This window comes from Colletotrichum abscissum (genome assembly GCF_030869225.1).
Source record: "Colletotrichum abscissum strain IMI 504890 chromosome Unknown Scaffold_10.1, whole genome shotgun sequence".
Classification (NCBI taxonomy): Eukaryota; Fungi; Ascomycota; class Sordariomycetes; order Glomerellales; family Glomerellaceae; genus Colletotrichum; species Colletotrichum abscissum.
The window spans coordinates 867,132-889,658 of NW_026849988.1; the positions used below are offsets into that span (position 1 = coordinate 867,132).

The following is a 22,527-nucleotide window of genomic DNA, read 5'->3' on the forward strand; positions in this document are numbered from 1 at the left end:
TATAAATAGCCGGGCTAATACGGATATTAAGATTTAATATATTAATATTAACTTAAAAATTAAATTTTATAAAATTAAAAATCCCTTTAATATAGGCTATATTATAAATATAAAAAAATATATAAGAGATCTCCTAACCCTTAATAAAAAGGGATATATAATACGGGATTTAGCTACTTACGTAAGCTAAGATTAAGAGGTTTTATATACTTTAAAATAGGTATAGCTCGCCCTCTAAACGGCTAGAAATAATAAAAGATCGGGAGCTATTTTAATTAGTAATTAAGTATAGAGCGTAATATACTTAGTTTTCTTTAATACGTAATATATAGTACGGCCCCGGTAGATTGCTCCGTCGGGGGGATATAATATAATATATTTTTTAACTATTTATTTTAATATTCTACCTTTACTAGCTACTTAGGCGATTCTCGATGTCGTTTATACGGTATTAATATACGGTATTAGTAGATACTTATACTATCTTAGTAAACTATTGTTTTTTTTTTAAATTTCTTTCCTCCTTTTTATCTTTCCCTCTTATAAAGTTTATAACTACGGATTATTAACGGCGATATTAGGCGCCCGACGCTACTACTTTATAAGCCCCCGCACTTAGCTAAGTTAGCTACCTTTCTAAGTAATAGTAGCTTATAATAGTATAGAATCGGAGATACCCTCGTCGCTATTATTAAATAATGTCGACCTCTATAAGTATAATATTTACCCTATTTTAACTTTACTTATATATATATATATATTCGTTACCTTATTTCCTTTATTAAAGTCGAAAAACGCTACTTCCCTCGCCGTTACTATTACTATTACTATCTAACCGTCTACCTTAAGTATACTTTATTAAAATACTAAGACGCTAACTCGTCGACCCTTAGGGCTTCTTCGATAACTAAAAGTTCGATCTTATAAGTATTATATTAGACAACCCCGAGCTATAGAGAGACTACCTTAATAAATATTATATTAATAATATCGATTTATAGAAGATAGATAGATATATTATAATAAGCGTCGCCCTTATTAGTACTTTTTTAATATAATAGAGTGTAAATAAGCCTAGACTTAATAGTATAATTAGGAGCTTAGAAAGAGCGTAGGCGAGCGTATTAAATAGGAATATTAGGGAGAGGTTATTATTAAAAAAAATAAAAAGAGAAAGTAAGGGGTAGTATTTAGTTATTAAGAAGGCGATTAATATACTATAGTAGTAGGGTTATTAGTATCTTAAGTTTAGTTAGTATTAATAGCTACGGCCGGCTGTTATTAGTTATAAAGCTTATTACGTAATAAAAACTCGATATTGACCCTAATAGACTAGCTTACCCGTGAAGGCGAAGATGGCCCCCAATGAGGCGGACCGGACCCCAAAGGGTATTTTTTAACTATATGATATATATAATATATCCTAAGTACGCGCTTAACGTAATATAGTGATTTTAATACGAAAACTACTATTTAATTTAAAATAGGTAAGCTACCTTTTATATAATAGTACTAATTAGAAAGGTTAATAATAAAGGTCGGCTATAATAATTAGTTATAATAGTTAGCTATAATAGTTAAAAGCGGCCTTTTTTAACTATAAAAGTTCTAAACTTTAATAGTAACGTAGAGGTTTTTAAAAAAAGGGCTAAATAGGCTAATATTTATTACTTTTCGTATTAAAGCTTATAAAAAAAAAATTTATCCTTATTGCTTTTAATATTACCTAAAGCTACTCTCTATTTAAACTAAATAAGTTTACTAAATAAATCTACTAAATAAACCTATTAAATAAATTTATTAATATATTTGTTTTTATTTTTACTTTTACTGACTACTCGGGCGATTCTTAATATTAGCTATATAGTATTAATATATAGTATTAGTAAATACTCCTACTATCTTATTAAACTATTTTTTTTTTAAATTTTCTACTTTTTTAAACTTTCTTTTTTATAAATTTTATAATTATAAATTAAGAGTTTTGCTATTAGGGTAGTACTATTTAGCTATTGGGGTAGTAATTTACTTTTTTAGCTAATTAGAGCGTCTAGATTATTAAAGTTTTTTTATTAACCTATACGTCCCGTATTAGCTATAACTAGTATAATTACCCTATACTCTACCTAAGTACTTAGATTACTTTTACTTATTTATATAAAGTAATATAATTTAAAAATTATTCTAGCTTTTATTATAATAATTAAGAGATCTTATTAAATCTTAATCTTTTTTAAAATCGTTAAAACTATCCTTAACTACGGCCTCTTATTAGTTAATTAATTAAGTTAGAGATTCCTTAGTACTATAAATATTAATAGCTACTTAGTATAACGTTTATTATATTTTATTAATATCGAAACGTCTTTTTTAATTATAATATAATCCTAAATAATCTTTTATAATAGCTCGGTTACTAATTCGTTCTTTATATTATATTTAAATACTAAATAGTTATAATAAATACCTACTCTTATTAACTACGGGGCTAAGTTCGTAACTTTATAAAGCTATTTAGGCTATTTATTTAAAAAGAGTAAGCTACTTAACGGGAGGCTATTTAATAATAAGATACTATTTATAAATATAAATATTAAATTTAGGATTTTTTAATTATATAGCTACTTATATAGACTAGTTATAATACGGGGATCCTTAATTTATATTAAAGTATTATTAAGATCTTAAGGAGGTTAGTATATATTCTAAAAATAAAATAAATCGATATATTAAGGGCTATTTAAGTTATTAATATAAATAAATATTATATTTTATTAACTAAATTTTAAACGTTTTTAAGACCTCGAGGATTTTATAATTATAAAGTAGTTTATACTAGTTTATAAAGTACTTATAATAAAGTTAAAAATTAAGTAAGTTCTTATTAATAAATAATAGTATTATAATAAGGGTAATTTAGTATTAATAAGCTATAAGATTTAGAGCTTTATATCCTACTTACTTAGTTATATTATTAAGTTATAGTTAATAAAGATATTTATAGTAGATATAAGATTTTATAATAATAATAACCTCGATATACCCCCTTTTTTTATTAGCTAATATTTTATTAATTACTTAAAAAACGGTATAAAGGTTTATATAGTTAATAATAATATAAAACTTTAGTTTTTATAAGTAGTCTTAGTAAATAAGTTCGTGCGTATACCGAAGTTCTTATACTTATTAATAAAGTACTAAGCTTATTAATAATAGAGGGGGATATATATATTAGCTAGGTATAAAAGAGCTAGAGTTTAGTTAGTAAAATCCGCTTATAGTTTTCCCTAAGTAGTATTAAAATTAAATTTTAAATCTACGTAAAGTACGTATATTTATAGCTAGTAAAAGCCTATAAGTATATACTCGAACTTAGTAGCCTCGAGTTACTAAGTAATAAATAATTTATTAATACGTAAGATTTTATTAAGTACTATAGTTTATAAGTTATAAAAGAGGGTAGTAATAATAGTTTTGTACTTTTTATAAACTAATATAAAAGCTTTAATAAATCCCTTATTTTTATTAATATTAAACTTATTTTAAATTTTTATAGTACTATTATTTAGCTATTTATATTTAATATTAAGGTTTATATTCGTATTAATATAAAAGATATAAAGTTAGAGTTAAATAGTAAATAGGACCTTAAATAGGGCTAAGCGTAGGGTATTTTTAAAGTTAATAATAGTTATATATAGTACCTCGGCTCTTACTTCTTATTAAATTATATTAAACGATTATATAATAAAGTTATATAATTTATAGCGTTTTAATAAAACGATAGTAAAAGCGTAGTTAAATAGCGAGCTAGTATTTATAGTATTAGTAACTTAAAAAAGAGGTATTTTAAACTTATTCGTTTTATATATATTATTAAAGCTAATCCGTGGTTATGAACTTTATAAGAGGGAAAGTTAAAAAGGTAGAAAATCTAAAAAAATAGTTTATTAAAATAGTAGGAGTATTTATTAATACTATGAATTAATACTATATAATCGATATTAAGAATCGCCCGAGTAGTTAGTAAAGGCAGAAATAAAATAAATAAATATATTATTAAAACTAACTATTTATAAAAAGCGCTTTTATATTTACTTATGTAGTGGTTTTTTTCCAGCTTTATAGGCATAAAAAATCGACCTTAATAAGATTACGCTTTTAAAAGAAATTATATAATATAATATACTTTTTAACTATATAATATACGTAATATATCCTAAGTACGTACTTAATATAATATAATAATTTTAATATAAAAACCGCTATATAATTTAGGATAAGTAAGCTACTTTATAATAGCGCTAGTTAAAAAGGTTAACGGTAGAGGTCGGCTATAAAGATTAGAAGTAGCCCTTAACCGCAAAAGTTCTAAACTTTAATAGTAACGTAGAGGTTTTTAAAAAAAAGGGCTAAAAGGGCTAATATTTAGCTACTCTTTAGAGCTCGTAAAGATTCTTTTTATTTTTATTATTTTTAATATTACTTAAAACTACTTTTTATTTAAACTAAATAAATTTACTAAATAACTTATTAAACGAACTTATTAAACGAACTTATTAATATATAAACTACTACTTATTAAGAACTTCTTAGTATATAGTTAATAATTAGTGGGCTAAGACTCTAAAAATACCCCTTAATAAGTCCCCCCCTCTAAGGCTTAATAAATTCTTAAGCCCCCTTAACGCCCTAACTATTATAATTAATATAAATATACCTAAAGAGTAATATAATACTTTTTAATAATATAAAATCCGGCTAAGTAATAATATAAATATTATAAATAGTTAGGCTAATATAGATATTTAAATTTAGTATATTAATACTAACTTAGAAATTATACTCTATAGAGCTAAAAATCCTTTTAATATAGGCTATATTATAAATATAAGGGAATATATAAGGGGCCCCTTAATTTTTAATAAAAAAGAGTATATAATACGGGATTTAGTTATTTATATAGGCTAGTATTAAGAGGTCTTATATATATTAAAATAGGTATAGCTCGCTCTCTAAATAGTTAGAACTTAGAGGACTACGGGAGAAGGTCGGGAGCTATTAATAAAAAGAAAATAACGATCGAGTTAGTTAACTATTTTAATTAATAATTAGGTATAAAGCGTAATATACCCAGTTTTCCTTAATACGTAATATACGGTACGGCCCCGGCGAATTACTCCGTCGGGGGGTTATATTTACTTATATTATAAGTAGGTTTATAGTATAGCTTTAGGTAGGTCGGGGTTTTTTTTATTTTATAAAATATAATAATAGAGGCTATAAGTTTAAATATTATAAAAGACTACTTAAGTAGGGGTCCTATTAATAAGGTAATTAAGGTACTACTTTTATTACTTATTATAAACGTTTTTTTATTTAAAATATAACAATACGTTAAGTATATAGTCGCGGATTATTATAAAAATCTTATAAAGCTTAATAATATTATATTTAAATAAGTTATTAATAAGGGTAGTTTAGTTAGAAAAAAGCTAATAATAAGTAGGGTAAACCGATAGGTATAAGGATAAGCCGTAATTATATTCTCCTATTTTAATTCTAAACGTTTATTACTTTTTATTTATTTTTTATTTCTACCTTTACTAGCTACTCGGGCAATTCTTAATATCGTTTATATAGTATTAATATATAGTATTAGTAAATACTTATACTATCTCGCTAGACTATTTTTTTAAATTTTCTAACTTTTTAACTTTCCCTCTTATAAAGTTTATAACTACGGATTATTAAAAGTAATAATAGGCGCTACTACTTTATAAGCCTACTGCGTACCTAGCTAAGTTAGCTACCCTTTTAAGTAATAGTAGCTCATAACGGTAGTATTAGAAATACCCTCGTTACTATTATTAAGAATAATACCGACCTCTATAAGTACAATATCTACCCTAGTACTTTTAACTTTACTTGTATATATACATATTCGTTACCTTATTTCCTTTATTAAAGTTAAAAAACGCTTCCCTCGCCGTCTGTTACTATCGCTTATTACTTTTTATTTTAAGTATAAGTAGTAGCTATACCCTACTAAGGGTAGCTAACTTTTTATATTTTTAATTAATAAAGGCCGATAGTACGGGTTTAATAAATAGTATTATAGTTATATTATAAAATATAGTAAGTAGCCTTATTATTAACGTAGTTAGATCTATTATAATAAATAATTATAAAGCCGTAGTTATAAATAAATAACTAAAAGTTAGTTATAAAGTTATTAATTAAATTAATAAGTACGTAGTTTTTTAATAAGGTTTTAATATATAAAAAAATATTAATAGTATTACGAGAGTTTTTTAAATTAATTATTAGCGTTAAAAATTACAATAAATCTATTACTAATTAATTACGTAACGGTAATAACGTAGTAATAGAGGTTAGAAATAGAAGTAGTAATTATGTTATAAATAAAAGTGGGTTAAAGTAGGTGGGTAGAAGTAGAAGTGTAATTAGAAGTCGAGGTAGTAGTACGTACTAGGTTAATATAGGTATTTTAAGCTTAGGCCCGCGTAGTAAGTGCGGGAGGTAGGTTAGGGAAGGTATACTAAAAATTAGTGGCCTCTAGTTAGCCGCACGGGCTAGATAAAAGTAGATTACTACCCCAATAGCTAAACGGTACTGCCCTAATAGCAAAACTCTAAATAAATAGTAATATTAAGTACCTAACGCTACTACTTTATAAACCTACTACGTACTTAACTAAGTTCCTTACTTTTTTAAATAACTATAGTTTATAATAATAATATTAGAGATACCCTCGTTATTACTATTAAAAATAATATTAACCTTACGATATTTACCTTATTATTCTTAACTTTAACTTATATATATATATATATTCGTTACTTAATCCGTAATTATAAACTTTATAAGAGGGAAAGTTTAAAAAAGTAGAAAATATAAAAAAATAGTCTAATGAGACAGTATAAGTATTTATTAATACTATATATTAATACGGTATAACTAATATTGAGAATCGCCCGAGTAGCTAGTAAAGGTAGAAATAAAAAACAAATATATTCGTTATTTCGTTTCCTTTATTAAAGTTAAAAAACGCTACTTCTCTTACTATTTATTATTATTACCCTATTATTATTATTATTAAATCGTTTATTTTAAATATATACTATCGAAATACTAAGATACTTAGTTATTATCGACCCTTAGGACTTTTTTAATAACTAGAAGTTTAAGTTAAAAGTATTTAATTTATATTCCTTTATATAATCGTATTATAGTTCGAGGTCTTTTAATATAACACTTATAATATTAAAAATTAAAAAAAGGTATATTAATATAGCTATTACCCTAATTAGTACTTAGCTTATATAATATAGTAGCCTTAAAATACTTAATTAACTTTAAAATATTATTAATATTTTAAAAACGTAGTATAAAATAGAATAAAAAAGATTAAAAAGGATATTTTAAAATTATTAAATAGGGTAGAAAGTAAGGGGTAGTTTTTAGCTATTTAAAAAGCGATTAATATATTATAATAGCAGGGTTATTAATATTTTAAGTTTAGTTAGTATTAATAATTAATAATAACCATACTAGCTATAGCCGGCTATAGCCGGCTATTATTAATTAATATAAAGTCTTATTAAAGTATATAATAAAAACTCGATATTAATTTTAATAAACTAGCTTACTTATAAAAGCGAAAATAGCCCCTAATACGGCGGGCCGGACCCCAAAGGGACTTATTAATATATAAACTACTACTTTATTAAGAACTTATTTTACTAAAAATACCCCTTAATAAGTCACCCCCTCTAGGGCTTAATAAATTCTTAAGCCCCCTCGACGCCCTAGTTATTATAATTAATATAAATACGCTTAAAAAATAATATAATACTTTTTAATAATATAAAATCTAATTAAGTAATAGTATAAACGCTATAAATAGCTAGGTTAATACGGATATTAAAATCCGGTATATTAATATAATAAATTCGGGATGCGGCCGGCGATAGGACGCCAATAACTTAGTAACTAGTATACGGATCGTATTATAAAAAAACTTTTAAAAAAATAGAGCTTATATAAAGGACTCTATAAGCTTTAGTCTTATAATATACTTATACTTATATTATAGCCTCGCTAGTTAAGTACTTATAGCCTAATTTCTTATAATTAATATTAATTTAAAAATTATATTTTATAAAATTAAAAGTCTTTTTAATATAAGCTATATTATAAATATAAGGAAATATATAAGGGGTCCCCTAATTTTTAATAAAAAGGAGTATATAATATAAAATCTAGCTATTTATATAAGCTAGTACTAAGAGGTTTTATATATATTAAAATAAGTATAGCTCGCTCTTTAAATAGCTAAAAGCGGTAAAAGGTTAAGAGTTAATAAAAAGGAAATAATAGTTAAGTTAGTTAACTACTATTAGGGTTTTAATTAGTAATTAAGTATAGAGCGCAATATACCTAGTTTTTTTTAATATATAATATATAATACGGCCTTAGTAAATTGCTCTATTAGAGGGAATTAGACTTATAGAGGTTAGTATTATTCTTAATAATAATAACGAGGGCATTTTTAATATTACTATTATAAGCTACTATACTTAAAAAAGTAGCTAACTTAGCTAAGTACGTAATAAGCTTACAAAATAATAGCGTTAAGTACTTAATATCACCGTTAATAATCCGTAGTTATAAATTTTATAAAAAAATAAAAAAAAAAAGTTAAGAAAAATTTAAAAAAATAGTTTACTAAGATAGTAGGAGTATTTACTAATATTATATATTAATATTATCCCTTTAGGGTCCGGTCCGCCTTATTAGGGGCTATCTTCGCTTTTATAAATAAGCTAGTCTATTGGGGTTAATATTAAGTTTTTATTACGTACTTTAATAAGACTTTATAATTAATTATAACTAGCTATAACTATTACTAAAATACTAACTAAACTTAAGATATTAATAACCCCGCTATTATAATATATTAATTACTTTTTTAATAACTAAATACTACCCCTTACTTTTTCTTTTTATTTTATTTAATAATAACTTTTTTTTATTAATATTCTTATTTAATACGCTTACTTATATTCTTTTTAAACTCTTAATTATATTATTAAATCTAGGCTTATTTATACTTTATTATATTAAAAAGCACTAATAAGAACGATACTTATTATAATATATTTATCCGTTTTTTATAAATTAATATTATTAATATAATATTTATTAAAGCGGTCTTTTTATAGCTCGGGGTCGTTTAGTATAATACTTATAAAATCGAGCTTTTAGCTTTTAAAAAAGCCCTAAGGGTCGACGAGTTATTAGTATCTTAGTATTTTAATAAAGTATATTTAAAGTAACCCTTTGGGGTCCGGTCTGCCTTATTAGGGGCCATCTTCGCCTTTTTAAATAAGCTAGTTTATTAGGGTTAATATTAAGTATTTTTATTATATAATAAACTTTATAATTAATAATAACTAGCCGTAGCCGTTACTAAATACTAATAATCCTATTATAATATATTAATTACCCTCTAAATAGCTAAAAACTACCCCCTATTTTCCGCTTTATTTAATAAGTTTAGAATATTTTTTTTAGTTTTTTTTAACTTATTCTTATATTACGTTTTTAAAATATTAATAATACTTTAAAATTAGTTAGGTATTTTAAGGCTATTATATTATATAAGCTAAGTACTTATTAAAATAATAGCTATATTAATATATATTTTTTTAATTTTTAAGTTAATAATATTTAATCCGTATTTTTTAAAATAGTTATACTATAGTTCGAGGTCCTTTAGTATAATATTTATAAAATTAAACTTCTAGTTATTAAAAAAGCCCTAAGGGTTAATAATAACTACGTATCCCGGTATTTTTATAATATATATTTAAAGTAAATAATTTAATAATAATAGTAATAGTAATAGTAATAAGGTAATAATAATAAAGTAATAGTAATAGGGCGATAGTAATAAAGTAATAGTAATAAATAGTAAGGGAAGCGTTTTTTAATTTTAATAAAGGAAACGAGGTAATAAATATATATATATATATACGAGTCGAAGTTAAAAGCGTATAAATATTAATAATAAGACTTATATAGTGGTTTTTTTTTAGCTTTATAGGTATAAAAGATCGACTTTAACGGGATTATACTTTTAAAGGAAATTATATAATATAATATACTTTTTAATTATATAATACGCGTAATATGCCCTAAGTACGCGCTTAATATAATATAATAATTTTAATACGAAAACTACTATATAATTCGGAATAAGTAAGCTACTGCTACTTATTAATAATAAGCTAAGTAATATATTTACGTAGCGGCGCTAGTTAAAAAGGTTAATAATAGAGGTCGGCCGTAATAATTAGCTATAATAATCGGCTATAATAGTTAGAGGCGGCCCTTAACCGCAGAGGTTTTAAACTTTAATAGCGACGTAGAGGTTTTTAAAAAAAGGGCTAAATAGGTTAATATTTACTACTCTTTTATTATACTAAAGCTTATAAAGATTCTTTCTATCCTTATCGCTTTTAATATCGCCTAAAGCTCTATTTAAACTAAATAAATCTACTAAATAAATCTACTAAATAAACCTATTAATATATAAACTACTACTTTAATAAGAACCTATTTTAAAAATACTTATTAATAAGTCTACCCCTCTCGGGCTAGGCGCCCTCGGCTAGCTTAACGCTATAGCTATCGTAACTAACGTAAATACGCCTAAAAAGTAGTAAAGTACTTTTTAATAATACGGAATTTAGCTAAGTAATAATACGAATATTATAAATAACTAGGTTAGTACGGATATTAAGATTTAATATATTAATATTAGTTTAGAAATTATATTTTATAGAATTAGAAATCCCTTTAATACGGGCTATATTATAAATATAAGAGAATATATAAGGGGCCCTCTAATTCTTAATAAAAAGGAGTATATAATACGGGATCTAGTTACTTACGTAAGCTAGTACTAAGAGGTCTTATATACGTTAAAGTAAGTATAGCTTACCCTCTAAACGGGCGGGGAAAGGTCAGGAGCTATTTTAATTAGTAATTAGGTATAGAGCGTAATATACCCAGTTTTCCCTAATACGTAATATATAGTATAGCCCCGGCGGATTACTCTATTAGGGGGAATAATAAGACTTATAAAAGTTAGTATTATTTTTAATAATAATAACGAGGGTATCTTTAATATTATATTATTATAAGCTATTATTATTTAAAAAGTAATAAACTTAGCTAAGTAAGTAGCTTATAAAGTAATAGCGTTAGGCACTTAATATTATTATTAATAATCCGTAGTTATAAACTTTATAAAAGGGAAAGTTAAAAAGTTAGAAAATTTAAAAAAAAATAGTTTATTAAGATAGTAAGAGTATTTATTAATACTATATATTAATACTATATAATCGATATTAAGAACTGCCTAAGTAATTAGTAAAGGTAAAATAAAAAAAATAAATATTTAAAATAAATAGTTAAATAATAATAATAATAGTAATAATAATAATAAGGAAAGTAGCGTTTTTAACTTTAATAAAAGAAATAAAGTAACGAATATATATATATATATACGAGTTAAAGTTAAAAATATAGTAAATATTAATATTTATAAAGGTCGGTATTATTTTTAATAACGGTAACGAGGGCATCTTTAATATTATTATTATAAACTACTATATTTAAAAAGGTAGCTAACTTAGTTAAATACGTAATAAGCTTATAAAATAGTAGTGCCTATTATTATTATTAATAATCCGTAGTTATAAACTTTATAAGAGGGAATATTAAAAAAGTAGAAAATTTAAAAAAATAATTTATTAAAATAATAAGAGTATATATTAATATTATATATTAATACTATATAATTAATATTAAGAATTACTCGAGTAGCTAGTAAAAATAGAAATAAAAAAATAAATATATTAATATTATAAAAACGATATTAAGAACTGCCCGAGTAGTTAATAAAAGTAAAATATAAAATTAAATATTATTAACTATACCTACGTTTACTTAATAATAACTATATTATTTAGTACCTAGTGCTATAATATTAATTACGGTTCTATTTTTATATAATAGTTATAGTATTCTATTCTTTATAATACCCTATTACTACTTATGCTATTTGGCTTTGTAAAACCTTCTGCCTTAGTACTATTAGTTACACACGATCCGTTAGTATATTCTTAACTATGCTGCCCATTGCCCAGTTGTGTTTCCTAGGGACATGTGGAACTTACCATCCTCGACACTTCGCACATTTAGCGTTTTCCGCTGCACGATCACCTCGAGGTCCTGAATGTTATTCATCAAATTCTGAACCTTGGCTTCGTAGAAACGTTCGGCAGACTCGGTATCCTGCGTAACCGTTAACACACACAATGGTCAGAGGTCAGACCGAACCTCGGGCTTGATGAACATACCTTCTCGACGTAAAATCCTGTGCCTACGTCGACGATGACGTGCTTTGGATCCGAAAGCTCCCCACGTACGTAGAGGGAGTTGGTTAGCGGCACCAGGACAGATTTGTCGCCTGGAGAAATGTTAACTCGGCTGGCCACTGATAAGACGGGAAAGTTGGGGGCCTGCATACCATCGCCAGCACCAGGCCTGGCCTTGACACACCGAAGGCACTCCTTGAACCTGGATTGTGCGCTGTGTAGCTGGGCGAACGAGTTTGTCAAGTGCTCGAGTTCTTCTTCCAATTGCTTCTTGACCTGACTGAGTTGCTGTGTGTCCAGCGTCTCCAGATTGACTGTGGAGCCGAGTCAGCACGGAAATCGACGATGTATACCTGATCTTCATGAGGAGATGGCGGAATCTCAACCGGAAATACTCACTACTCTCGGAACCCTGAGCGGCCATGGTTGATTAAACAGGCTTGCGGGCGAACAAAGTCGTCGGGATAGATGATTGAAGTGAGTATGAGTCCCTGCTTAGTACCGAACCCTAGGCGACGGTGAAGGCCCACTTCGGACAAAAGGGCAAAAAGATAAACTTCGGGTTGCTGATGTGATTGAGACCCGATGCTGTGTCAAACTCTCGGGAGGGGACTGAGGTTTGAAGCAAGGCCTGACTACTTGATTGTCGTTCATTAACACCACTCCTTCCCATATTATTGACAACATTTGTCGCACTTCTCGGGTGGCTATACACGTGACCGCCCCACACCGCGCAGGACATGTCTGGGCAGGCCGCCGTCGCATGTCACCCAACTCACATCGAGTTTGGTAAGATCAGTAGATAGAGAGAGGTTGCCGGGTCCCTGATGCTTCGATAGCAATGGACATACCTTTTAGCTGTGACATTAAAACGAGCTATTGGAGGCGATTTCCTATTTTCTACGTTGGTAGGACATCTGATTTGGAGGTACATGAATGCCTTGTACACGCCGCGTCGCGGGCGCCTCAACGAGACGTCCTAGCGGTCTTCATTCTGCTCAGAGCTGTTCGAGCAACTCTGCCACACGCTGGCGTAGCTCTCTAAGCGGTACCATTTCTTTGATCCCGAATCTGCGGCATTGGACCTCACAATTACCTGTCTCTTTCCATACTTTACCCAGTATGACTAGGACTGGATAACCTACCAAGTCTGCGTCATTCAGCTTCCAACCGAAGGACGCCGACCTATCATCCAGCACCGTGTCAATGCCCCCTGTGGCGATCTCATCATACACTTGACTAGCATCTTCAGCTAGAGTAGGAGTGGAAATCACCACGACTTCGTAAGGGGCAATCACGCGCGGCCATTGTAGGCCCTTCGTGTCTGTCAGATGCTCAGCTACGGCCCCTATGAGTCGGGAGACGCCAATTCCATGGCACCCCATCTGCATAGGTGTCTTTTCCTCAGCCAAAGCTGGCGGACCATCGTGCTGACTTGAATTCGCACGAGTTGGTACGGATACTGTTGCATCGAGTGGCTCCGAGTATCGAGTTCCTAGGTAGAATGTGTGCCCAAGCTCCAGCGCCTTCTGCAGCTCGAGAACGCCACTGTCGCAGCAAGGGCATCTGTCGCCATCGCGAGCCGCGAGCAGGTGGATTGGTTGTCCAACTTGAGTTCTGGTAATGATGGTTGAGTCTACTCCATCCTCGGGAACATCCAACCCTGACAAAGGCGATGATTTACTTTCTTCTCGTAGAACCTCTTCTAGGTTGCTGGTCAATGTGGAGTGTATGATGTTAATGATCTGGGGCCGGGTGGCCGCAGTGTCCGTGCTAGAACTCGTTGATGTAATAGCTGCCCGCCACAGTGATACGGCATTCTCAGTGCTTGCATCCAGATCAGCGACAATTGTCTTGATGGCCGAAATCCTGAGATCTTTCTCTCCGTTAGATTCATCCTGGCTTTGGCCTGGATACCAGGCATTCACCAAGGTCTTGCGGTCTTTACTGATGCCTCGCCACACCCTTATTGAAGCAGATGCGGGACTTGGGGCTTCAGTCGGACCGCATGGTCCTGTGCTGTCGACGGCCGCTGTCCTTGGCTCGGCGACCTCGGCGTTAGCAGCGTAGCTACAAGTATTGCAGGTGACCAGAGTGTCCTCCCCAATTGAGGTGGGCAAGTGATACTCATGGCTCAGATCGCCTCCCATGTCGCCGGAGCTCGCTTTGGCTACTTTCACCGGCAGCTTCAGTGCTTTGAAAACGCCGGTGTATGCCGACTGGACCTTCTTATAGGTCTCTAAGGCCGAATTCGCGGAGACATCAAAAGTATAGAGGTCCTTCATGGTGAACTCGCGGGTTCTTAGTAGTCCATGGCGCGGACGAAGTTCGTCACGGAATTTGCGCGCTAGTGATTTCAACATGAGTTATTGGGTTGCAAACGAGGTCTGTGAAGTTTCCGTGCTCACTGATCTGATAGAGGCGAAGGGGCAGTTCTTTGTAGGATTTCACAGTCTTCGCCACTAGAGTAGTAATCTCTTCTTCGTGGGTGGGCGACAGCATGTATTTGGACCCTTTGCGGTCCTCGAAGCCGAAGAGCTTTGCCAGTCAGCCGTAGGATCAAGGTTTTTGAGACAGCATGCACTGACCTCAGCCTCTAGTTGTGTAAGACGGCCACTCCTCTCCCAGAGGTCCTTGGACGTAATGGTTGACAGAGCTACTCTCGAGGCTCCTGTGGCAGACGTCAGTAAATGGCAGCGGCCGGCAACCGAGGTGTACGAGAAAACTTACCGAGTTCTTGCATGTAATAGTCAATGACGCTCTCGAGTTTCCGTTGGACACGCTGGCCAAGAGGAAGTAGATGGAAAATGCCAGAGTGTGACTGAAATATGAGGAATGAGCAAAATCTCCCATCTCAATACCCCTTCACCGAATCACCTACCTGTCGCAAGAATCCGGCGCGAACAAGCTTTTCATAGGCGCCTGAGTTTCTGAATTGAGCATGCTGACAATCGAGATAGGCAGCATGCGATAGACCTACCTTCGCCTCGTTCAGGTGTCATTCCTCCGGTAGGGACCCAAACAGTTGACAGTCGATTCCTGGTGCTACCAGCGCGGTAGCCGCGGCTGAATGACTGATGGCATGTAAGCAATGTCATATGAGTTTATTGCTTCAAAGGCATATGTGTACCTACCTGGCTACTGCCATTGAACGGTAAGTTGCCATGGCTTGCCTTCGTGCTATGAGGCGTCGACAAGATAGGGAGTCTCCATGCGCGACTGAAAGACATGTTGCCGTCGAAAGTAAGTACGCCAGCTGACGAGGTAACTCTGGAACACGTTCGCTGACCAACACTCTCAAGTGAGTTGCTGGTTCAGTAGCGATGACCAATATCTTCACCTTGAAAGCCTCCACCAAGATGGGATGATAGTGGTGATTGATCAACCCTTGAACGAGCTGGCCGCTTGAGGACTTGTCAATCGGGAATCAGCAAATGGCACAGGCTGGCAATGGACCATTGATTAGTGAGACTGGCGCGAAGACAAGATCTACTCTTATTGGGGTCACAAGAGGCCAGGTGATGGAGGCTACGTCAAATTTTGTTTGACCACAATCTTGGATTACTTTGGATGAGAGGGCTATTAGCGGCAAATTGGCTTACCTAGGTAGAGGGGGCCAGATGGATGCGCGACCCGAATTTATAGCGTTATTACCTTACTCCGAGTTGCCTTGGGTACTCCAAGTTGGAGATGACAATATAGATTGGTAACATTCAATTGGGTTTACCGTTCCACTTAAGGAGGTATCCGTACCTAGACCGGGAGGCTCGACCACGACTTCGACCTCAGGTCCCGTCACGTTGCCGTCCCTGCTTATCGATAAGAAAGTTGACCCCACTCCTGGCTCTCAATGCCTTTTTTTTTTTTCTTGCGACAACCTTTCCTCGCTGCATTGCAGGTTCTGCTTCTTGTACATTTTGGTGTAATACAGGGGATTTTTCTCACCTTCACACGGTTCGTTATTGTGTTCTTCAATCATTTATCCAGGACTCTCCCTCTTCTTTTGGCTGCGGTCGTAACCTGAAATACATGATGGGCAAGCCAAAGAGGCAATCTGCCGGCAAGGCTCGACAGCCAGTGTCCTTGAACCCGGAATCATTTTCGAATCTCACAGCCAAGATCGAGGGAAAACTAGGCAAAGCTGTCAAAGATAACTCAACCGATAACAAGAAGCGCAAACACGTCTCCGACGAGCCATTGGAGAGCTCGCATCAACGGAAAAAGCACGCCCATCGTCGCGACAAGTCCACGAGCGGGCGGGACGACATTACGACCAAGGTGAAGGGCAAGAAAGGCGCGCTCCTCAACCGCGAGGATCTCCTTGAGGAAATCAGGGCTTTGGGAGGAGACGAAGAGGACCTGAAGCTCATCGGAGACATTGATTCGGACGACGAGGACGCCGCTGAGGAAGCCAACTCTATGGCCAATATTGACGGAAAGCTTCAGAGTGAGCTTGCTGCTTTCGCAGCCCAGCTCGGCCTCCAGCAACATCACGAAGCAGCAACAGCCCAGGATGCAGAAGAATCCCCGGAGGAGGCGGAGACAGAGGAGGACGAAGCGAGCGAGGCAGATGAAGTTGGTGAAAGCGACGACCAGTCTGCCCAGGAGGACGCAGCTGCAGAAGTCCATGCACCGCAACAACCTCCCCGTAAGGATGTCAAAGATACGTTCAAGAAGCAGTTCGTGAGCAACCACCTGACCCAAGTTCCCGTCATGCATATGCTGACCTGTGCCCGCCAGAAATTCGAACCTCGTGCTGATTGGCACGGGGCGGAACTGAGCCAGCTCCCAGACCCTACGTCCCCCGAAGTGAATGGTTTCCTTGGCGTCATCAGTGCTCTCAAAGCTCATGCAGTCGCTCTTCTGGAGGCGGATGCGGCAGCGTACAATAAGAGCGTCCTGGCATCATCCTCTCGAAAGTTCCTCTCCACCATCATGTCTTCCGGAACGCTCTCCGACAAAGTCTCTGCTCTCACCTTGGCAATTCAAGAGTCACCACTGCACAATGTCAAGGCTTTTGAGTCTCTCCTAGGCCTTGCGTCCAAAAGGAGTCGTGCTCAGGCCATTGGCGCTCTTGGCGCTCTGGTTGATCTGCTCGGTCCGGGTCTAGTCCTACCCCCTAATAGGAGACTGCGTGCCTTTCAGACTCAACCTGGTCTCATTGGAGTTCTGCAGCGATCCTCTGTCAAGAATTGGAACTCCAGCCAAGCCTTACCGGGTCGCTTAACGGATGCACACCTCATCCAGTGGGCTTACGAGGATTGGCTCAAGATATCATACTTCAAGATCATCCAGCTCCTTGAGGTCTGGTGCAACGACGAGATTGAATACTCTCGCACCCGTTCCATCGACTTTGTCTACGGCCTGCTCAAGGACAAGCCCGAGCAAGAGACCAATTTGCTCAGGCTCTTGGTTAACAAAATGGGCGACAAGGACCGCAAGATTGCCTCAAGAGTTTCCTACCTTCTTCTTCAGCTTCAGAACACCCACCCCGGAATGAAGCAGGTTGTGATCAAGGGCATAGAGCAGGAAGTTCTACTCCGACCAGGTCAAACTTTCAGGGCCAAGTACCACGCTACGAACACTCTGAACCAGACGATACTGAGCAACCGCGAAGGTGGCACGGCAGAGGCACTGCTCCGCATTTATTTTGAGATTTTTGTTACTCTTCTCAACAGTTCCGCACTTGGCAAAGCATCTGCCGAAAGTCAGCAGGATCGTGCTTCCAAAGAGACTGGCGTTACGACGGAGACAGCCGATAAGCTGGTTACCGCAGTATTGACAGGTATCAACCGCGCTGTGCCGTTCGTGGCCGAGCAAGACCCGATGTAAGTATTGCTTTTTCAATGGTTTCTGTGCTTCTGAATTTTCGAAGTAACTGACACTCGCATGCAGCCTCGAATCCCAAATGGACACTCTTTTCCGAATTGCGCACTCGACGAACTTCAACACAAGTATTCAGGCGCTAATTCTGATTCAGCAAATATCGGTGTCAAGGCACCTGGCTTCCGACAGGTTCTACAGGACGTTGTACGAATCCTTGCTGGATCCGCGACTTGCCAACTCCTCTAAACAAGCCCTTTATTTGAACCTGATTCTGAAGTCTCTCAAGGCCGATGTTGACACGAGGCGGATTAAGGCCTTTGCGAAGAGAATGTTGCAGATTCTCAACTTGCACCAGCCTGCTTTCGTCTGTGGCTTGATATACGTGGTGTTCCAACTGCGGACTCAGTTCCCCGACCTTAGAGCACTCCTTGAAGAACCAGAGGATAACGACACAGAAGAGGCGACTAGCCAGCCCTCGGCAGAGGATCAGAATGTATCTGTTTCTAGAGGAAGTGTGTACGATGGCCGCAAAAGAAACCCAGAACATAGCAATGCTCAGAACAGCTGTCTCTGGGAAATTGTAAGCTTGTACCTGTGTTTGAGTTCACGAGACTCCGTTTGCTAATGAATGCAGATACCACCCCTCACTCACTTCCACCCGTCCGTGTCTCTACTGGCCGCAAGTCTGTTCTCAAATGAGAAGCAGATGGCCAAACCCGACCTAGAGAGCCATAGCTTGATCAGATTCCTCGACAAGTTTGTGTACCGCAGCCCGAAGGCGGCAGAGACTGCTAGGGGAGCATCTATCATGCAGCCGGTCCGCAATCCTGATTCTGGCAGTATCTGGCTCGCGAAGAGAACTGGCTCAGGTGCAGCTGCGCCAATTAATACGCCTAAGTTCTGGAACAAGAAGGTAGACCAGGTCGCAGCGGAGGATATCTTCTTCCACGAATACTTCAAGCAAGCGGGCAAGAAGGTCGAGGGTGGTAAGAAGATCACTGAACAATCGTCATCTGGACTAGATGAGGTCAGTGCCGAGGATGACGCCGAACAAGAGGATGAGATTTGGAAGGCCTTAACTGCCTCGCATCCCGATGGTCCAATCGAGAGTGACGATGACGACCTTGACATGGATGGATTCGACGACAGCGATGACGAGTCCGATGGTGGCGTTATCTTCTCTGACGGCTCCGACGCCGAACTTTCGGATGGCGACGAAGATGACGGAGACGACGAAGATGCTGGCGAACTCCATGGCGAGGAAGGAGACGACGATGAGGCGATGGAGGATGAGGGTGGCCCCGAGCTGTCTGCAGTACCTGGAGAGGCCGAGGAAACTAGCCAGAAGAGCAAGAGCGCCGCCCGATCATCCAGGAGGAAACTCAAGGACTTGCCCATGTTTGCGTCGGCAGATGATTATGCCGAACTCTTGGCGGCAGAGGAGGAGGACATGTAATCGGACCAAGAAATTCTCAATAGATATCATATTGTATGTCTGGGTTAGAAAAGCCCATGAGATGAGAACTCCTGATCAACTCGCTCCCGGCCCATCCCATATCTACCTATGTGTCAAACCACTCAAGGTCGTCATCTTTAGTGAATATGGCTCTATACGTCTTGTCTCCATCCGAATGCTCAGTCTCTTCAGTGTGAATGCTGTGAAGTTTTGGCGGCTCAGCTCCGGGCACGAAGGCGCGGAAGTGAATGTAGGCAGGCCCCGACTCAGGTAGGGCTGGGATTCGGACCTTGCCAAAGAGGTGGATTCCGTAAGCCGAACTGGCAACTCTTACGGCCACAAAGTTGTCCGGGCCAAAAGCGGCTAGTTGGTGATCGTCGAGGTGTTGCTAGGATCTGTTTGAGCGGACGCGATGGCAAGGCGTGGCAAAATGATGATTGACTTACAACAGCCTGAAAATACTCGGGCTCGTGCTCTGATGATGGAGTGTCAGTCCATGGCTTGTTTCCAGTGGAGAATGTGACTTACTTTGATGCTCACGTCGGATGTGGAGAAGCTCTTTTTTGAGATCGTGCGCGATCTCTTGGAATACCTTGATGGACTCTTCCTTAGGCGCGTGCACAGCGCCCAGATCTACGGTTTCTGCCGTGGCCTAGAATGGACGGAGCACGGCAATAGGTCAGCCGGTGTCAACATGACAGTAGGTCGTTTGCTTATTCGGCATGCGGAGGAAAATGAAAGCAGTACCATTGCGTGTGTTGCTATATCTTTCTGCCGAATTCCTAGCAGCCGTTATGTGATGTTTGTTGTTAGATGGGACGAGTATGAGATGAAGTTGGTTGACAGTGAATGCCAGAACCAACTGAACGACTGCCTCGTGGACGGCGGTGTCTCATTAAAGTACCAGAAGGCCAAAGGTCAGATGAGGGGTATGTATCCATCTGTACCAGGCCTCCAGGCTCGTCACGTTGCTTGCGCCTGCACCCGTACTTTGTCATTCAAGTTTTGAGGTCTGGCCAGGACCCCTGGAGCCACACGGACCGATGCCGCATGAGAACCAACCACTGAGGTAAGGGCGAAGACTCCGTCCTGCCCGTCCCGAGTCTGATAGTTCTACTACGTAAGGAGAGAGATATGATGTCATGTGGCCGGGATCTTGTCTTGATCATACAATCACATTCAAGGACCCTATTGCGTAGAGTGTACAGGGGGCCGGGCGAGGCTACGACACTAGAAGTTACATGTATGTTATATCTGCAGCAAAGTATGGTTCCAAGTTCAGAATGGAGGAGTGTGCTGTTAAAATAAAGCATCAGACAAGCGCCAGGAGTGGAAACCATCCTACCCGTATTCGTAAGTCCAGGTGAAACCCCCATTGATACATATTTTTGGCTAGGTATTTCTTCCGCAATTGTTCGCTTAATGAAATCTCGTTTAGTGTCATGATGCTGTGCTACCTTATTGCCGGGATCAAGGTACCTCACCTGAACAGTTAAGCTACCCTACCTGTAGCCTCGGCATACGAGTGACAAACCGCGACAAAGGTCAATCTCGACCTTCTCCTATGCCTCACACATCAATCGTAAGCTTCAATCCTGTTGCTCGATTGACCAGCTGTATCCATGGCAACATCACCCTTTCTTCCGCTTCGGCGACTTCTTAAGCAGCCTGCAACATTGGCCTCCCCTAACGCGCCAATCTTGCAAACCTTCGCCCGTCGTCAGCAGGTTTGGCTCCGACGCTATCACCAAGGCATCAATGCAGGTAAGTTACTTTGCTTTGGGAAGCCCTTCAAGAACATTAGCCATTGAGCTCACACAGTTATTGCAGGCACAGCATCGCAACCGAAAAGCCCTTCCCGGTTTCGCAAAGCCATCAGCTTCGGCGCATTTGGACTGCTGTTTACGAGCCTGGGTTTCGCTGCAGCGGCGAGCCCCCTACTGCCCGGTCTGCTTGACGCGGCAAGACCCCGGTCTGATGAAGATACCCTGCAAGCCTACGTACCCGAAAACGACGAGGCCGCAGTGGTGAATGATTTCGTCAACAACCACCCTATTGCGGCCGAGATGCGCCGGAATCCCGACATGACTGAATCTCGGCCCCACATGAGACTCCCCGATGCGCTGCGGCGGCATAATCTCACTGGCGGCACGCTTCTTGGGCCGGGTCGAATCACAGTTCCCCCTGTATGCTGGACTGAAAAGGGAGGCAAGTCTCTTGTTTCAATCTCCCATCTGGGCACAGACGTTTGTGGTCACCCTGGCATTGTTCATGGTGGATTGCTTGCTACAATGCTGGACGAGGGTCTGGCGCGATGCTGCTTTGGTGCTCTTCCACACAAAGTGGGCGTTACGGCCAAGCTTGAGATCAACTATAGAAAACCAGTGCACGCAGGCACGTACGTTGTTTTGCGGGCGCGTACGACAAGAGTAGAAGGGCGCAAGGCATGGGTTGAGGGCCAGCTGGAAACGCTCCCGGTGGATGGAGAAGAGCCTCTCGTCCTAGCGCAAGCCTCTGCGCTTTTTGTCTCCCCCAGATTTGCATCTGTAAGTGACTTTTTCTCTTACTGCTTGGATCATTGAGCCACAATACTGATATCCAAAAAAAGGTAATGGCGAAGCTGAATGCGACTTGAGACCTTTGCAAACGCAAACCAGAGCGCGACATTTCGATTCTACTTATACTGAAAATTTCAACAGTCGGATAGAATGCGATGGGGCGATTAGAGAGAAGACACGGCACCGAATTCAGAAGGGTTTTGCGAGAGAGATC

At 36.6% G+C, this 22,527-nt stretch overlaps 5 protein-coding genes across 5 annotated transcripts; 2 read left to right on the forward strand and 3 right to left on the reverse strand.

Annotated features, from left to right (window-relative positions):
- Positions 1 to 4,317: 4,317 nt before the first annotated feature.
- On the reverse strand, positions 4,318 to 12,897 carry CABS01_05214 (prefoldin; the record flags this gene model as incomplete). Its single annotated transcript, XM_060538584.1, has 5 exons — positions 4,318 to 4,334; positions 12,273 to 12,390; positions 12,456 to 12,565; positions 12,626 to 12,787; positions 12,873 to 12,897. 5 exons carry the CDS (start codon positions 12,895 to 12,897, stop codon positions 4,318 to 4,320), a joined length of 432 nt encoding a protein of 143 aa, XP_060405756.1.
- A 574-nt stretch (positions 12,898 to 13,471) lies between these two features.
- Positions 13,472 to 15,703, reverse strand: CABS01_05215 (prolyl-tRNA synthetase; the record flags this gene model as incomplete). Its single annotated transcript, XM_060538585.1, has 7 exons — positions 13,472 to 14,820; positions 14,882 to 15,011; positions 15,062 to 15,144; positions 15,204 to 15,294; positions 15,355 to 15,395; positions 15,454 to 15,547; positions 15,608 to 15,703. The coding sequence occupies 7 exons, from the start codon at positions 15,701 to 15,703 to the stop codon at positions 13,472 to 13,474; spliced, it is 1,884 nt and encodes a 627-aa protein (XP_060405757.1).
- Positions 15,704 to 16,502: 799 nt separating this feature from the next.
- On the forward strand, positions 16,503 to 19,755 carry CABS01_05216 (CBF/Mak21 family protein; the record flags this gene model as incomplete). Its single annotated transcript, XM_060538586.1, has 3 exons — positions 16,503 to 18,301; positions 18,369 to 18,879; positions 18,934 to 19,755. The coding sequence occupies 3 exons, from the start codon at positions 16,503 to 16,505 to the stop codon at positions 19,753 to 19,755; spliced, it is 3,132 nt and encodes a 1,043-aa protein (XP_060405758.1).
- A 106-nt stretch (positions 19,756 to 19,861) lies between these two features.
- CABS01_05217 (uncharacterized protein) lies at positions 19,862 to 20,505 on the reverse strand (the record flags this gene model as incomplete). Its single annotated transcript, XM_060538587.1, has 4 exons — positions 19,862 to 20,143; positions 20,202 to 20,230; positions 20,284 to 20,407; positions 20,503 to 20,505. 4 exons carry the CDS (start codon positions 20,503 to 20,505, stop codon positions 19,862 to 19,864), a joined length of 438 nt encoding a protein of 145 aa, XP_060405759.1.
- An 872-nt stretch (positions 20,506 to 21,377) lies between these two features.
- CABS01_05218 (thioesterase superfamily protein) lies at positions 21,378 to 22,390 on the forward strand (the record flags this gene model as incomplete). Its single annotated transcript, XM_060538588.1, has 3 exons — positions 21,378 to 21,519; positions 21,586 to 22,301; positions 22,364 to 22,390. The coding sequence occupies 3 exons, from the start codon at positions 21,378 to 21,380 to the stop codon at positions 22,388 to 22,390; spliced, it is 885 nt and encodes a 294-aa protein (XP_060405760.1).
- Positions 22,391 to 22,527: the final 137 nt, after the last annotated feature.